At 51.1% G+C, this 17841-nt stretch overlaps 2 protein-coding genes across 8 annotated transcripts in view; both read left to right on the top strand.

Annotated features, from left to right (window-relative positions):
* Positions 1–71: 71 nt before the first annotated feature.
* Positions 72–6794, top strand: GPR119 (G protein-coupled receptor 119). Its single transcript, XM_083797313.1, has 2 exons — positions 72–4143; positions 5822–6794. The coding sequence occupies exon 1, from the start codon at positions 3159–3161 to the stop codon at positions 4137–4139; it is 981 nt and encodes a 326-aa protein (XP_083653439.1). The 5' UTR covers positions 72–3158; the 3' UTR covers positions 4140–4143; positions 5822–6794.
* Positions 6795–6944: 150 nt separating this feature from the next.
* Positions 6945–17841, top strand: part of ENOX2 (ecto-NOX disulfide-thiol exchanger 2) — a 50624-nt gene continuing 39727 nt past the window's right edge. For 2 of the 7 annotated variants that reach the window (XM_083797282.1, XM_083797281.1), the window contains exon 1: positions 6945–7024. Coding sequence is in view for 3 of the 7 variants with exons in the window: in XM_083797283.1 (XP_083653409.1) it covers positions 7471–7480 (10 nt within the window). In the remaining 4 variants the exon portion in view is untranslated. The other 5 variants (XM_083797277.1, XM_083797276.1, XM_083797280.1 and 2 more) reach the window with 4 other exon arrangements.

Here is a 17841-nt window from a genome sequence, read left to right as displayed (position 1 = left end):
TTCTGGAGCAGTTTCTTCTGTGCAACTCCATGCTATATGGCTATTGTTAATTTTTGGACTGGACACGTGACAGTTCTTTGCTATCGGCTGTTGCTAACCTGTCTTTGTTCTTCAGGCTGCCACAAGGAGCTCCTCAGAAATGCATAAAGAATGTATCCATGGCCACTTTGTTGTTTGTATTTTTCATTGCGAGGGGCTGATGAGAGGCTCTTCTTTCCCCCATCTTTCCATTGGATCAGCTTCCCCAGATGGCTTTGGAGATGCTCCTTCTACGTGCTTGAGTGGTCCTCAGCCCCTTGAGATGTCCCTTTCCTGAGCTTTCACAGAATGTTAGGGATTGGAAGGGACCTTGAAAGATCATGTAGTCCAGTCCCCCTGCTGCAGCAGGAACACCTAGATCAGGTCACACAGAAACGTGTCCAGGTGGGTTTTGAATGTCTTCGGAGAAGGAGACTCCACAACATCCCTGGGCAGCCTGTTCCAGTGCTCTGTCACCCTCACCATGAAAAAGTTTTGTCTCGTATTTAGGTGGAACCTCCTATATTCCACTGCACTGTCTGTCAAAAATGTTGCCACACGTCACTCTACCTCACTTTGTCAATAGTAACTGCAAGTAACTGTGTGGTGGTGGTGATCTCTGCGGATGTGGCACTGAGGTGAAGGCTGGTTGTGAGCACTGCCTCGCATTATGTGTCTTACCACAGTGCTAGCTGTTTTCTGAAGGTGCTCATAAAGCCCTTCATCCCCAAAGCATCTTACCTTTGCAGCCAACAGGGAAGAAAAGCTGAGTCCCTTTGGGTTTCTCAGTTGGTGAAAGACGAGTATTTGGCCAGGTGTTTCAAAAACAAAAAAGAAACCAAGAATCCCAACCCTTAAACCTCAGTGGTAACTGCTTGTGCAAGTGGCTAGCGCTGTTACAAATTTAGCATTTTCTAAGGAGGTTGGTTGCCTCAGGTTGTTCTTCCTGGAAGAACTCCCTAAACGGGTCTTATTCGCTCAAGTGTATGTGGTGGTGTTTTTTCACGTTTTCTTAGCCATACCAAGTAGTATGTGAGAGTGTGGCTGAGTGGTCTGTGTACCTAGTTAGTCAAACGTGTTGATGTGGATCCTGTAATTGCCTCAGGAAGCAGGGGTACCTGAGCTACCGGGGCCACAGCTGCCCCGCTCTGTGTTGGCCGTGTTCGTGCCCTGAAGGCGTTACCAGCTCTGCCTTCAGTGGCTGTGCCATTTTGCAGCGTGCTTGTGTGCTGAGGCATCTTTCTAGAGTATTCAAGGTCATAACAGGGAAAGCGGGCGGTGGTGGGCTGCGGGGGCTATCGTGAAGCAGAAATACGAACTGGCACTGTGGGAAGGAGGAATTGCTGCCCGTGATACCTGCTGAGCCAGCTGTGGTCTCACGACTTGAGGTCTGTGCTGCTAAGCGATGGTCTCGTGAAAACACCTGCTGAGTCCTTCTGAAGTGGGGTGGAGGAGCCCCTGCAGAGCAGGCCTGCCCTATCACCAGGAGTTACACATGGGACAGAGCAAGGATGCATCCACAGGGAAGAAGCCGCTCCAGTTTCTGTTTGTGCTTTCTCTCCAAGCTGTCCTGCCATTTCTCTAACTTCCTGTCCCCCTTGATCCCATGCTGTGGAATTTGGACCTTCCCCCCTCATCAGGCCTAAGGCACCCCAAATGTTTCTTTATATGAGACTCCCCATGGTCCAGGGCCACAAAGGCTGGGCAGGGGTAACAAGGTGGCTCTGGAGTATTACTGCCACCCTGTTCTCCATGGAGTTACAGCACCATGCTGGGGACTGGCTGCACCTCTGAGCCCAGACCTGCTGTTACCTCTTTCCAAGTGTCTAGCCCTCCCTCTCTGGGGTGACCCCAAGGGCTCTGGGGAAGGTGATCAAGGAAAGAAGTAATCAGCATCTATACAATAAGGTGTCAGGAGGGGTGCTGCAGCCTGGTGGGAGAGAGGCTGGGGAGAATCAATTCACTTGGACAGGAAAAAAGAGGAGGCTGTAAGGACGCCAGAGTTCTTCCCCATGGCTTTTTGTGCAGTGCAGACCCAGGGTCATCACCGGCCCATGGTTCTGTTCACAGTGGCCTCAATTTATATGTTTGCTGCATCCTTCCTCCCTGCTGCAGTATCCACAACCTGCCCTGTACCATGCTCTGCCCTTGGCCGGTGTCAAAGCCGTGTCCTTGGCCATGTCCTGCCCCTGGTTCTACTCTCAGCCTCTCCCCAGCAGCCTGCTCTCCTCAGATTGCTATTTGACAGAGGAAGTCTTAACCCTTCCCTGTTTCCTTGCAGCTTTAATTTTTCCAGCTCACGTGGCAGGAGAGGTGGCTCGTGGCACTTTGTGTAAAGGGATCAGTATTGTTTCCTTGGTCTCAGGGGAAGAGGCTGCCCTAGGTCTGGCAGTGACCCTGCAGAAAGGAAGGCCCATGAGCTGTGCCACCTCTGCATCCCGTGAGGGTTGTACAATTGTTACTGCTTGTTCTCCTTCGTTAGCACTTGGGTCAAAGCAGGGCATTGTCTCTGCTCAGGTCTTTGGTGCTTGGCTGGGAGTGCCCACCTCCCGATGTGCCATCATAGCAGCACTGCTGGACAGGGGGGAGCGGCTGGGGTACGATCCTAGTGCCAGAGTGGACTGTGGCCTCCAAGCAGGTCTCACGGTCACGCTGCAGGAGATGTTAGAAAGGCCAACAACGATGTGGGCAGCCCTGGGGCAGGAGATGCTGAAGAAACCTGTGCAGGGGCTGCTGTGCTGCCAGTGGGGCAGGGAGCCAGGGGAGCATGAGTGGGCTGTTTGTGAGGAGAGCAGCGTCAGCCTGGCCGTGCACGGGCTTCCTGCCCAGGTGCTCTCTGCTCACCCTCCTGCTCCAGGGTTGTCTGGAAACGTGGCTTAAGGGGAGGGACCTGCGTGGGCACAGCGGGTGCCGTGAGTGCGCCAGTCCCTTCCAGCAGGCAGCTGCACAGCAGAGCTCTGCTCCTCAGCCCGAGACACCACTGCACCCAGTGCTCTCACTGCACTACCTGGAGAGTGAGGGGCTGCGCCCGCTGCTGCCTGGTTGCTGAGCTGTACGTACCAAGAAGTACCAGGTGAGGGATGCTCTAGAATCGTGTTGGAGGCGCACAACTTTCAGGCTGTGCCCCACAGTGGCCAGACATGGCTAGCTCGGCACTGGGAACCATCCTTGCTGTTCTGGCCTCGCTCATCATCACTGCCAACGTACTGGTGGCCATCGTCCTTCTTCGCCTTATCCAGAAGAGTGGCTACAAGGGACACTATTTTGTCCTTAATCTCGCTATCGCAGATGCCATGGTTGGCTTTACGGTCACGGGTCTGGTCATGGATGAGTTTTCCAAGCCCTTTTATCCACCCCAGATCTTCTGTGTCCTGCGAATGGCTTTTGTGACTTCCTCTTCTGCTGCTTCTATCCTATCCTTGACTCTGGTTGCGTGTGACAGGCACTTGGCAATCAGAAAGCCTTTCCACTATTTCCAGTTGGTCACGGGCTTGCGGGTTGGGGTGCAGCTGGTGGGGCTCTGGCTGCTTGCTGCTATCATTGGCTTCCTCCCAGTGTTTGTCCCAGTCTTTCAGAAGATCTCTACCCAGGAAAAGTGTTCCTTCTTTGGAGTCTTCCACCCCACCTACATGCTCACTGTCTCCTGCATCGGCTTCTTTCCAGCACTGTTTCTCTTCATTTACCTCTACTGTGACATGTTGAAAATTGCCTCTGTGCATGTGCAGCATATCCGTGAAGTAGAACACGCAGGGCTGGCTGGGAGCTGCCCCCCACCCCACACCACTAGTGACATGAAGGCCTTGCGCACCGTGGCTATCCTCATCGGGTGCTTCGCGCTGTCCTGGTTGCCGTTCTTCATCGCCAGCATTGTGCAAACTGTGTGTACCGAGTGCTTCCCCTCCAAAGTCATTGAGAGCTACCTCTGGCTTCTGGGACTGTGCAACTCCCTCCTGAACCCCCTGCTCTACTCCTGCTGGCAGAAGGATGTGCGGCTGCAGTTCTCCCAGCTAGCTGCCAGTGTAAAGAAGAGAGTCCTCCTTCACTTGGGCAATCGCCACCGTTTCCCCGGCAGAGGCACCAAATCCCTTCCTACTGTGTCCTGCTTGCGGCTCCAGGACTGACGTGGTAAGGAGTAGCAATCACTGGCTTTCTGGGTTATCTCCTCCACCACAACCATGAACTCAGGGCCCGCCGGCTGTGGAGGAGATCACGGACAGGGTGGGACAGGTCTGGATGCTAATTCCCAGACGACAGCATGGCCAGCACAGCTGGTTTTGCACCAGCTCCAGGGCAGCCCAAATTGCAGGTGCATAGCGCATGTTAAATTTTGCTTGGAGAGCCTCAGCAAGAACAGCCTTGTGTCTGCTGGGACCAAGCCCTTGGCACCCAATCCACAGGCTAAGATCCTTCACCTTTTGCTGCCTGGATTCCCCAGTCCATACCTGGGGTCCGTCTGCACTCGCCTCTGCCTGCAGAGCCAGCTGTCTGGGTCAGGTCCCCCGGCACCTGGGGCAGGGCTGCTCTCACTGTGTTGGCTTTGTTGCCCTTGGCCCCTTGGCCAGATGCAGTAGAGACTGGGAGACGTGTGCGCATCCTAAATCTGTCCAGGACCACGTGTGCTCCCAATCACTGCCCTACTTAAATCAAACTCAAAATCCTACAGATGCAGTCTGGATTGTCCTCCAAACCTGTCCCCTGACTGCAATCAGTCCTGCATCTGGAGAGGTGGCAGGCTCATCCCACCCCCAGGCTGCACTCGCCCCAGGCAGACGTGAGGGGTATGGGCCTGGGGTCCCTGCTGTGGTGCAGGGGATGCAGTCAGGGGTCTGCTGTTCTTCAGCAGCAGCTGTACCTGCACCAGAGCAAGTCCTGAACAGCCCCAGGCACTGCATGCCTGGGAGAAGTGCAGGGCAGCACAGGTTGTGCTGTCACTGTTTGGCTTGAGCTGTAAAGCAAGTTAATGAGTAACTGACTGAATGCTGAGCTTTAACAAGGAGGGAGACCTTGGAGACAGGGAAAACCCTGTGCAGAAGGGCTGCTTTGTCCCACCAAGGCTGTAGGATTGGTCATGGGACTGCAAAGGTCCCTCTACACTGACTCACAAGGTGGGTGCACACAGCACTTGTGCATGTCGTCTCACTGTGGTGATGGCCAGACTGCTGGCCCTGCCAGAGGCTATGATAACATTTAATTGTTTTTTGTTAAATCACATCCATTTAATCCACATAGTAATAATTTTTCCCTTGAAACAGGTTTCTTAGCTAAGAACTCACTCTAATCTGAAAATGAGGATGCAATGCATAAAATAGCAGTTGCTTCTACCTCTGTCAGTTGCCCTGCTAGTAGATATGAAGGCTCAAGGCCATATCCTGTATGCGTGCAGAACCTGCCTTGGTTCTGAGGCCATCCCCATACCAGAGGAAGAGAAAAAAAAAAAGTGCTCTATTAAAAACAAACAAAAAACAGTGGGCACTCTGTGGCACTCATCTCTCTGCCTGGGAAGGGCCTGAGACCAAACACCACTCATCAGATCCTGTTCCTGGCTGCGTGTTAGGGGAAGAGCCTGAGATAAGGCTCGTATAGAATAGACCTGGCTCTGTGTGTGTGAACTGGTGCCTTGCAGGTGGATCTAGTGGGTGGATCCAGTCTGATTCAGTTCTGGGGATCAGTGCATCATCTGTCTGCATGATGTGTTTGCTGCGTGAGCTCCAACAGCTGTTGCTTTGCAAAGCTGACCTGTCCTTGCTGAGCATCTGACGATGCTGAAGCCATCCTCTGCCTCCCTCACGTGTGCTTCCTGCAGCGCATCACGTGCGAATACCCACTGTGAACGGAGATGCTTTGCAAGTGGGCCTCTTGCTGCTTCCCGAGCTTGCTGACTGCTGCATCCACCGCTGTTCTGCTGCCCACAGCCCCACAGCAGGCCAAGCCATGGACAGTGTTTGTGCCTGGCACAGAACCACAAGGGACAGCAGATCCGGAACAGGCGGCTATCACGCTGGGTGCCCAGCAGCAGTACCCCTGGATGTGTAGGCCTGCAGCCACCAGGGAGCCCCTGTCTGCTGCCGGGATTACAAGCTCCGACCACCTCCTCGGTGCCAGAAACGCCACAGAGACTCAGGCTGGTGGAGATAACACCCTTCTGCCGATTGTGTGGCTGGAGAACATAGTCTAGGTGGAAACAGAGCATCTAGCAGGGGATCCCTTGCTGAGCATCTGCGCCCTGGCACTGACCTGCTCTTCCTCCCTCTCTTTGTGCCTTGGGTGGAGGTGGTGCTTGCAGTCGGGGCGCCGCTTTCAGGAGACACCTCTGGACCTGACAGGGCCTTTCCTGGTGTGAGACCGTGCCTGCCTGCACAGAACCACAGCATCATCCAGGTTGGGAGAGACCTCCGAGATCATCGAGTCCAACCTCTGACCTAACACTACCAAGCCCTCCACTAAACCGCATCACTATCCCTTGTTCCAGAGAGCGCCCGTCCCCAGCTCTGCCTCGCGGTGACTGGGAACCGAGCACTGGGTGTGCTGGGAGGCCGCGGGGTGAGGACGGCCCGGCCGTCCTGCCCCAGCGCCACGGGGAAGGGGGTGAGGAGCGGCTCCCCTGCTTGCTGCCCCGCCGGCTGGATAAAGCCCGTGTCTGCGATATAAATAAACAAACAAACAAACAAACAAGTTTATTAATTGATGCCGAGGAGGAGGAGGAGGAGGAGGAGGAGGAGGAGGAGGAGGAGGAGGAGGAGGCGGCGAGGTGCCTCCAGCCCCGCCCGTCCCGGGGCGCAGCCGCCACGGGGCGGGGCCGGGCCGGGCCCCTCAGAGCCGCCCGCGGGTGCCGCCGCCGCCGCTGTCCCGGCGTGCCGTGCGCGCGGCCCGCCCGCCCCCTAGCGACGCGGCAGCCAATGGGAGGCCTGGGCGAGCCGCGCGGAGGGGCCGCGGCGCCGATGTTCGCCGAGGGCGGCCGCGGCGGGGCCGGGCGCGGGCAGGGGCCGGGGCCGGGGCCGGGGCCGGGGCCGGGGCCGGGGCCGGGGCCGGGGCCGGGGCCGGGGCCGGGGCCGGGGCCGGGGCCGGGCGGTGAGTAAATGCGGGCCGGGCCGGGCCGGGGGTGGGGGCGAGTCCCCCGCGGCGGGCGGGCGGGCGGGCGGCCTGCGCTGCGTGCGGGCGGGCCTCGGGAGGGCCCCGGGAGAGTCCCGGAGAGTCCCGGAGGCAGCCGGGAGGGGCTGCGGGGAGCTTTAGTCCAGAAGTGGCCGCCGAGCGGTCGGTCCCGGTCGGTTCAGTCACTGCTGCCCGGCGCACACACGTCCCCGGCGGCAGGCTGCCTCTGCACGGAGCACCTCCGCTCGCGGGGTGCCGGGAGGCCGCCGGTGGTGTCTGGTGGGGCGGCGGGGGGGCTGCTCGGGAAGGCTTGTGTCGTGTGTGAGACCTCCGGGCTGCCTCTCTCGTTCGGTGCTCATCGAAATGCCCCAAGGTGGGTGGTACAAGATGGAGGGTGAGGTGAGGCAGATTTGCTGACGCTAACAGAGTGCCTCCTTCGCAGGCCGCTTCTGGTGCTCCAAGAACGGCTGGTTTGGGAAGGGGTAGGAGTGGCAGCAGCGTCTCACCCGCTGGGTGTAACTGGCGGTGCTCCCATCTTTCCTGAGCACCGGGCAGGCTCGGCTGTGCCCAGCGGAGTAACTCACATCTGTCCTGTTCTGGTACAACCGTCTGCAGGAAGCGATCCTGGGTTTTGGGCATGCTCCCGACAGTAACCACAGCTGGTGGTGGTGTTAAACTCTGTAGCTACCATAGAGGTGCTCTGCAGCACACTTGTACATGTACACAGATGTCTGCACACGTTTATTTGGTTCTTTAAGCATTATACTCGAGCTTTATACTCATGTGCTTCTTACTGCCTTAATTATTTTACTGATGTTTTGGTACATACCTCAAGGTCCATCTACTAACAGCAACATACATTCCGATTGTGCTGCATGCAAATGCTTTTGTTCTTTAATGCCATGTTTCTTACACAAACACATTAGTCCTTGGATAGATTGCTCGTTATTACACATACTTCAGTCATTGTTTATCTCCCCTGTACTTCATTTGCGCATCTGCAGTAGTTGAGCACCACGCTTTCCTGACCTGCAGAACGTTGCTGCACGGCAGTGCAATGACAGGTAAAATGCTAAGGCGACCTGAGGTAGCCGCTTGTCCAGCAAACTTGACTTCCTTCCCTGCTACTCTACCTTTTCATCACTTATCAGGGAGTGTAGCAATAGGGCAAGCATAATGACTTTAAACTAAAAGTGGATAGCTTTAGATTAGGTATGAGGAAAAAAATTTTGACTGTGACGGTGATGAAGCCCCGGCACAGGTTGTCCAGAGGAGCTGTGGGTGCCCCGTCCCTGGCAGTGCCCAAGGCCAGGCTGGATGGGGACTGGAGCAACTTGGGCTGGTGGCAGGGGGTTGGAACTAGGTGATCTTTAAGGTCCCTTCCAACCCAAGCCGTTCAGTGATTCTATTTCCTTCCCTCTCTGGAAGCTGAGTAGTTGTTTTCTCTGTTTCTTGTTATTACATTTGGGGCACTCAGTAACATCTAACTGTAAAGCTGTCTGTGTTAAGTTGTTGAAAGCTCCGTCTGAGCCACTGTAAGGTCAGGTTTCTTAGCTTAAGGTCATGTTTTTGGTATCAGTGACTTCAGCTCGTAGAAGGGGTGAAGTTCAATCTCCAAGTAATTTCAAAGATAAGGTGTTGCTAGAGAGGCATTCTGAATATCTTCCAAAGATGGTGTGAGATTTCTCACCTAATCCCCAACTTTTCTGCTGACATTCTTCCAGTGCCAATGTGTTCATCCCAAAGCAGTGTTTTCCTACAACACCCAGCTGCTCTGCTCTCAGCCGAGACTTTGCAATTCCGGTCCTCGTGCTGGTGCTGTAGCTGTCCCCTGGCCTCTGGTCTGCTTCTATCTCTCTGCGGATGCCTTGTTTGGGGAGCAGCAGCCGTCCTTATAGACCAGGTTTGAGCAGGATTTTGTGATGATCCTGGCTGCTGGCTCTGCTGGACGCTGACCGGCTGTTCTGCAGAAGGGAAAGCTCTGGGGAGACTTTACAGCAGCCTTCCAGTACCTAATGGGGGGCTATAAGAAAGCTGGAGAGGCGCTCTATCAAGGACTGTAGCAGTAGGACAAGAGGTTACGGCTTTAAACTAAAAGAGGGCAGGTTTAGGTTAGATATAAGGAAGACATTCTATACTATGAGTGTGGTGAGGCACTGCAACAGGTTGCTCAGAGAAGCTGTGGATGCCCCATCCCTGGAGGTGCTCAAGGGCAGGCTGGACGGGGCCTTGGGCAGCCTGGGTTGGTGGGAGGTGTCCCTGCACCCCCTGCAGGGGGTTGGAAGTGGCTGGTGTGTAAGGGCCCTTCCAACCCAAACTATTCTGTGAGTGTGAATTTTCCACGGGAATTCACTCTCCTGCTCCACCCCAGTAGGTCTATGTCCGAGGTTCGGTTATTCCTGCATCCCTTCGTTTGTAGAAACACATCTGATCTGCTTGCATGTATGGTTCTGCAGGGGTGATAGAAATGGAAAACTGGTCTTGACAGGGATGAGTCTCTGAGCCTTTCACAGTGGTATTTTAGATTGTGCGTTTGTGCAAAGGTGAACGTATTACTTTCCGGAAATACCGAGAGTGAGGTTGGCAGGGTGGCTTCTGGAGAGCGCTTCGTACCCCAGCTAGATGATGAGCTGCCTGGGATTAGGCGTGTTCCTCTCTGTACTGCAGCTACGTGCTGTGCACCTCCGCTTCCAGAGTGAGCCTGCGCACCGCCTGTAAGCGCAGGTGTTGGCGTGAAACGAGTTCTAGATGTTGTGTCACGGGGACAGGTGGTTTGACAGAGCGATGTGAGTGTCCTAAAAACACTCTGTGCTGTGAAATATTTGGAAATTTGTCACGGTGGTTAGGCCACGGAGGCTTTGTTAGGACTGTTGAGGAAGCAAAGACTAGGCATCAGTGGATATACACGTGTAGGTGCGCACGCACACCAGTACATCGTGTTTTCCTTTGTGTCTTCTCTGTTTATAACAGGAAACAGAAAACACGTCTCATACACAACTTGATCAAGTCTCCGTGTTTTTGCTGCTGTGTTGGCAGTGGTTTGTGAATACATGCCATTTACTTGAAAGCGCTACAGATAGACCTTTAGTGTTGTGAATGTTGTGTCTCTGGAGGCAAAGAAGAGAGTAAGTCTTCACAGCTCTTTTCTTACAGTGCCCTGCTAGAATAAGCTTGCCTGAAGTTAATATTTCTTTTTCACTACAAGCTCCCAGAATCAAGAAGTGGGCTGTGTGCCTTTTATCTTCAAGGATTACCAGGACTTAATCTTTTGTGCAGAGGCAAGTAATTTCAGGCATGCAAACGGGGTTTGTTTAACTGCATGCCAGCGCTTAGAGCATTGATGTATGAAATCCCTCGCGGATTCAGATTTATTACTGCTAATCAGTTTTCCAGCTGCTCTTTCACCTCCTTCCCCCCCACCCAAGAATCAGCCCATTGGTGTCAGTCACTGGAGACTGATGGGGACACATGCGGTTGCAGTTTGTAAACTGTCGTCCTAACCTGTGCTCTCGATGCCTGGGCTGTCACTGCCTGCTGGTGGGGAAGTGCAGTGGTAGTTTTACTGACCCACCTTCCTTTCGTGCTCAGTGGCTTTTGTGGAGCTGCACTAAGCCAGAAGCCTTGTGTGGGAGCCGAACCATCCACCTTTCAAACAAACAGATAAGCAAACTGGAGGGGGCAGGAGAACTGGCTGAAATATTGAAGTACTATCAGTATCTTGCCATGTTTCTCGTGCAGTATGCAGGTACCGTGTGCATTTCATGTAATTCTCTTGAACGTATGTTTCTCTGAGGCTGTCTGGATGAGTGTCCTTAGAATAAAGGATTATATGGAATTGACAGAAGTAACTATCAAAAGTATGTTGATCTCTTCAGCCTGCTTAGGCAGCTTCTCTATCAAATGTGCGTCTGTTAAACTAATTGTTATAAAGCTCTAACCATGACAGTTTAGACAGGAGGACAGTAGAAAAGAGTGCACAAACACAACAGTAGGTTTTAAACCTGGGAACTAGTTTCAGAAAGCAAATGTTTGGTGTTGAAATGTGACTTCAAAGCCTCGGTATCTTTATTCTCTCCTTTCCCTTGTTGTTTTCTTTTCTCTGTGTTTTCTAATTGATTACTGTCGGTGTTATGTACTTTTTCTTCCAGAATTTATTTCTTTAGACATAAAAACAAGTAGTTTGTAATTGGATGGAAGTTTGTATTCTGCAATTCTGTTTGTTCCTGGGTAAGAAAAGGGACCGCTGTTCAGGTTGGGAAATACGTACTTCCAGCATTTGCCAATGTTGGCAAAAGGTAGACCAATATTTATAGCAAAGCCTGCGTCAGCCCGTTTCTGAAGTTCTTCCTTCTTTATGCTGAGGCAAGTGAGAAGCTTGGTGAATGGTATAAACCATGTGGGCTTTCTGAGTGTGCGATTAAAATACTTACAGGTATGTGAAGGTGTCAGGGTACTTGTTACTACTTTTTTTTTTTGAGTTACAGGGGATTGATTTGTGCACCTGCTTTTTGTTAACTAGTTGGATGGCAAGATGTTGGAGTGCCTAAACGGCAGTAGCACGAGATTGCTGTTAGGGTGTGCACCCTGGGCGAACCGCTCTGCCTCTAAAGCAGTGCTAGGCTTGTGCACAGAGCTTGTGCTGTCATTTGATTGAACGTGGGTGAATCCAGCAGGTAAGATTTTTGCAAAAATGTTGAAGTGGAAGCCCCGCTAGGGTCCTGTTTTAAGGAATACAATTTTAAAGCACACCAAGCTGTGCGAAGTTGCATTTTGGGTAGAATTGTTGCTGGCATTTTCAGCTGTCGGTAATAAAAATGATCTGTAAAACAATGCTTTTCAGTTCAAAAGAAGTTGACTCTCTCTCCTTTTTTTTTTTTTTCTGATCATTAAGACCAATGGCCAAGTTCTGTTAGCGGGAACGAGTGGTTGGAAAATGAAGTCTTGTCAAGGGGCTGGCATGAGACCCAGTGAGGATAGATCCTTCCCTTGATTTATGCCTGGAACACTGTGATCTTCCCTATCTCTATTCAAACTCTTTCTGAACATGTGCTGTGAGAGCTGCAGCTTCCATCTGTGCATGTTTTTGTGTGCGACGGGATATGGATCGGAGCTAAAGCTGAATGTTAGTTCACAGACACAATACAACAGGCAGTTGGTTCTGACAGCGGCTGCTGGGCATGGCACTGACCAGTTGTAGGGTGAAAATTTTGATATAACGAGGATTTTCCATAATGCGTGATTTCATTATGTGAGCAACAGAGAAATGTGCTCTGAAGCACGCTGAAGATCTTCTCTCTGGCTTGGTTCGTTCTGGGAACAGAACCCATGCTGCGGGAGAGCAGTGGCAGTGTGCTCACTGTCTGTGCTGCTTCAGTTCTTGGTAACGCTGCTTCAGTTGCCTCTTGGCCTCTGCCTTTCTCCGTCTTGGGGAAGCAAGTGAAAGCTTTCCCAAGGTGGGGTACTTCTCAGTAGTTAGTGTGTTGTAACAGAAATACTGTGTCAGAAATACTGGGGCCAGGGAGGCCCCAGTAGGACGAGGGAGGTGATCGTCCCCTGCACTCAGCTCTGGTGAGGCCGCACCTCGAGCGCTGCGTTCCGCTTTGGGCCCCTCACTACAAGGAGGACATTGAGGTGCTGGAGGGTGTCCAGAGAAGGACCACAAAGCTGGTGAAGGGTCTAGAGAACAAGTCGTGTGAGGAATGGTTGAGGGAACTGGGGTTGCTCAGTCTGGAGAAGAGGAGTCTCAGGGGAGCCCTTATCGCTCTCTGCAACTACCTCAGAGGAGGCTGTAGTGGGGTGCGGGGGTCAGTCTTTGCTCCAAAGCAACAAGCGATAGGACAAGAGGAAAAAGGTGCGCCAGGGGAGGTTTAGGTCAGATACTAGGAAAAAAAAATTCTCTGAAAGGGTTGTGAGGCATTGGGACAGGCTGCCCAGGGAAGCAGCTGAGTCACCCACCACCCCGGAGGTATTCAGAAGCCCTGTAGATATGGACACAGGGACGTGATTCAGTGGTAGACCTGACAGTGCTAGGATAAAGGCTGGACGTGATGATCTTAGAGGCCTTTTCCAACCTATGCTATGATTCATCAGCTCCTGGTTTCTTCAGCTTCTGAAGATTTCTGACTTGTGGAATTCTTGTCGGAGTCCATTGAAAGAGGACGGTGGGCTTCTCTTCCACAGCACTTGGACCACGTGCTCTGCCTGCGGTGATTAAGTTGTAAGCGCAAAGGGTTAGCTTTAAAACCGAGGAAGTTCTTTCTTCCTATTTTCATCTCTTGAAGAGGTTTAGACTATATGGAAGAGCACATACAATGAGAAGGGTAGCTCTAAAACAGTTTTTACATTGCAAAATAACTTGTTTGGCATAAAGCAATTAATTGGAGTGAGTTTTACAACAGGAGTGCAAACTTACAGTAATATTTTCAGACACAAAGCTTGATTTGAAGCAATAATATTTTAGCTGTTTAAATCTTACCTCCTAATTCACAGTAAGGAATCTTTGCTGCCTCAGCACTGTCTCAAAGTCACAGGCATCCTATGCCTGTGAAATACCAGTTGAAAAAAAGGTTATAGAAAAATCAGTCTCTTGTGCTGGAAATCTCTGAGCAACGTAATAGGTTTTGGTTTTAATCCTACTCTTGTCCCCTCGTTGTACTGGTATCTCTGTTTTACGATTGCTCTGTAAGACGTGTCAGTTGTTATGTGGCTTGAGGTTAAAAACAAACCAAAATCCTCCAGTGGGGAGAAAATGAGGATTTTAAATCTGACCTCTTCACTGATTTACTCCTGATATGGTCTCACAAATATTGCAGTGGCGTGACCTCAGCCATGGCTTGATGAGACGGTGAATCTGGAGCTGGATTCCTGGTACTAGTGCCCCCTTAATCATGCCCTGTGGGGTTATCGTTGAGCATTAATCTGACACCGTGCATTTGTGCTAGTGCAAAAAATGCTGCTGCATTCACGTCTGGGGGTCATGTGTTGCATCTGTCACAGATCATATCAGATTATATTTAATGGAGAGCCCATAAATAATAATTTTTTTGGGAGTGGGCTATTCATGAGATGTCTGGAGCAAGTCCATGGTCCGTTCTCCAAGGACTGTGGTGTCTCTGGTTGTCTTTATAATGCTTTGGTTGTGTTGTGCCCACATCGCTCACAGCCAGTGCCTGGACCTTGATAATTAGAAATGTGTTTGGTTAGGTGATGCTGAGCTGAGTGCATCCTCATCCTTTAGACAGCCATTGAGTTCAAACCGAACTTCATTTGCTTCCCCCCTGCCCCCCCAAAACAAAACAAACAAATAAACAAAAAAACCCCACCTCCGTTGAACTTTAATTCATGTTACTGTTGCCTTTAGTCTCCCACCTACCCTTTGTACAGGGGTAGCCTGCTTGTGAAGGTGGGTTTAGATCATTTTGTGAGCACGAGGTAGCCTGTGATAGCCAGGGATGAGTGACCTCGTTCCTAATATCTTCCAGTGGCATGGGATGTACGTTTGTTTGCTTGTTTTGTGTCTTATGTGTCTTCCCCCTGCCCAAGCTGTCAGACTAGCCAAGCTTCTACTTGTTGCTGCAGGCACTGCCTCTGCCCTTGCTCCAGTTACAGAGACCGCAGTGCTGTGGTGCCTGGTGCTAGCTGCTGGAGGTTTGCCCTTCACCGGGAGAGAGGGGTTTTCGTTCTGTCGGTTCCCGCACTACCTCTCATTCCCTGGTTCAGACCCTCTCTGCTTTGGCATGGGCTGCTAAGGAGCTCTGAGCAGTCCCTGCTTCGCTGACCACAGCTGTTGGAAGCTGCTTCCTGCCCGGTGCTGTGAACGAGCAGAGCAGTTTAGCTTCATATCGATGTTCATCTTCATCTTCAACTCTATGTTCCAGTTTCAAGTGAATTCCCGAATTGTGAATCCTTTTGTTCTCCCATTGGGAAAACTGAGAGGTTCAGCCGTCATCCGTGTCTTCCTGAACATTTATGTGATGCTCTCTGGCTATGGTTAAGCAATAGCCTCGTTTGCTGTGATCTTTTTAAACATCTGGCAGTTCTGCACTTGATCTAATTAAAATCTAGTGTTCAGGACTGAACGGGATACCTTGTTGGTGCCTTACAGTTGTTTCGATGTACAACAGCCTAACTTTGTGGATTTTAGAAAACAGGTTGGTGATGAAAGTGTTGTTGATTACCTGGCTCTTTGTGCTCTGCGTGACTGTAGAGCCTGTGAGGAGTTAGATGTCCTGTAGGGAGGGCAACTCAGGATTACTCTGCTCTAGGGAGCCGACAGGAATCTGTCCCTAAAAGAGGTGTCAGGAGCAAAGGTGGCTGAGCTGGTGGCTGAACATAAAGCTGAGAATCCTGGCTTGTTTGGGAGGTGATGCTGGGAACCTAATGCTGCCGCAGGAGGGTTCCTCTTGGGGGGAGGGAAACCCCAGTCTGTAGCATTATTGAAAAGACTGATGTAATGCCTGTGGTTGGTGTGTGTTGAAACAAATGGGCCTATCCACGTGCTTCTGGAATAGCCTGTGCTTAAGGTAGCTGTGCATACACAACAGCGTGCCCTCCCAGCAAACGAGGTCGGCAGCCTCCTGGGCTGCCTTAGGCTGAGCATGGACAGCAGGCTGGGAGATCACCACTGCTGACCCTTCCGTTCAGCACCGGCGCAGGCGTCCCTCGGGTGTCGTGTCCGGCTCTGCGCTCCCCACTGCGAGGCCGTCGTGGATGTACCTGAGTGAGCCCGGTGAAGGGCCATCAGATGGGATCGTAGAAGACGTTAGTGAGCTATGAGAGAGCTGGGATTGTTTAACCTGGAGAAGAGCAGGCTTGGGGTGGGGAAGATCTCTCTTATCTCTTGATAAAAAGGTAGTATCTCTTATATCTCTTATCTCTTGATAAGAGAGGTAAGTTTTACAGTCGCTCTTTTTATTTTCTGACTACTTTACTGTGCACGGCCTCTCTATTTTTAACCTGCTGCATTCGTGATTTGTTTTCCTGAAGCCTTATGACCTCCGTGATATTTTGACTTTGGAGTATTTAAGAAACAGCATTGTAGGCATCTTGCAGAGTTGTGCGTGACTATTGTTGGTTGTTGCCAGCTGAACAGTGCTTGTTTTCTTGGCTGCTTCTTGCATTCTCACCTTTCAGTAGCTAAGAGAAGAGCCCCCTTAGACTCTCTGTATCCACTCTCTTGTCTATTTACAGCCATACACAGCAACTGTATTTATTAGCAAGTTCTTGGAAGTGGAATCCTCTAGAATAGAAATCACGGCGCTGCCTCCAGCTTGCAGTGTGTCTAGGGAAAGGTTCGGTATAAATGAAGCTGTTGCCATGTTTCGGCCTATCAGTGCATTGAGGCAGCGTAATTGGCATCTTTGATACTCCTGTAGTTTTGCTGGTTTCTCCTAGGAACATATGGCTTAGCAGAAATGCAGCTATTTTTATCACTTCGTGTTAGTCCAGATTTTTTTTGCATTGGCTTTGTGTTCACAGTGAGTTTGATGAGATAAAGATAAATAAAACTGAAAATTTTAGTGTCCCTTCAGTCTTGCATCCCTGCAAGGGCTAGGTCCAACAGAAGGTGGAACAATGAACTCAGAGCTCAGTTAAGGGCAGTATACCTCTCTAAAACTTGCTGTGATTGTTTACAAAGTACTTTTTTCTTATTACCTTTTTTTTTCTTTTTTTTTTTGAGAAAAAGGCCATGGTAAAGAGGCAGGAATGGTTAGGGACACATTCTTTAGGCACGTAAATGACACACAGTTGACCATCACTTCAGTTTGTCCATAACAGATCTGTGGAGAGTGATTATTGAAGCTCAAAATTACTCTGGAATGGTTGTAATGCCTTGAACTAGGAAACACGCTGGAAGCTGCAAAGCAAGATTTCTTCAATCACCTTTGGTTCAAACTTGCGTAATTAGTTTTTCTTCATGTATATAGTGGCTGGATGTGGTTTGTCTTTTTGTTCTGTTTCCTGATATCCCCTAAAGGTTTGTAGATGTTGCTGGGTTGACTAGGTATCCGTCCATACTGGGAGGGCAGACATCTTAGAAATACACCCATAAGTAACTGCATGAATGTTGGTGTCCTGTCTTGAATTGGGTGCTGTCCCAGCGGCTGTGCTATCCTCTGGATCGGGTGTTTGCATGCTCAGGGTGTGCAGGTGGAAGTTTGAGTGGGCAGGGAAACTAAAGCCTAGTGATGGAATGAGTTTAAGGGTTGTTTCTGTGGGGTAGAAGGGGAAGGAGTATTTTTTTTTTAATTATTTTTTTAAAGTCACTTCTGTTGAGACTTGACTCTTTCAGGTCTCTGGGTAGCCTTTCAGATCTTTACTTGAGTAACTCCAGGACAATTTCTGAGACACCAAAACCACCCCCGAAACCAAACCAACCAACCAAACCCCCACCTTCTCCTTGGAGCAGCTTCAGAAAAGGTAGTTACAACGTTGGTCAGAAAGGCAGAGGGATGTTGGGAGTTAAACTCTGAAGAAGAAGCAGTCTGAGGACTACAGTCATCAGGTGTAGGAGTCTGCCAGGACCTTATGCTGTTGGCATTGCTATTGAATGTTCTTCCATTGCTACTTCACTTTATCAGTTTTCTACCTGTTGCAGGGAGCCCTCTGTATGTGCAGCCTGATCTGAAGTAGCTGGTTGTCTCTTCGGGCTGTGTGAGCGCAGGTGGCGGACTTCAGCTGTGAAGCGCTTGGACACCTGTGGTGGAGGCTGGGGGTAAATGCACAGGCTGGCCT

Source organism: Anser anser, assembly GCF_964211835.1.
Source record: "Anser anser genome assembly, chromosome: 13".
Taxonomy (NCBI): Eukaryota; Metazoa; Chordata; class Aves; order Anseriformes; family Anatidae; genus Anser; species Anser anser.
Note: the sequence above shows the minus strand (reverse complement) of the source record. Positions and strands in the feature narration are given on the sequence as shown.

Coding starts and splice junctions, on each gene's coding strand:
- GPR119 (XM_083797313.1), top strand. CDS start 3,159: ATGGCTAGCTCGGCACTGGGAACCATCCTTGCTGTTCTGGCCTCGCTC.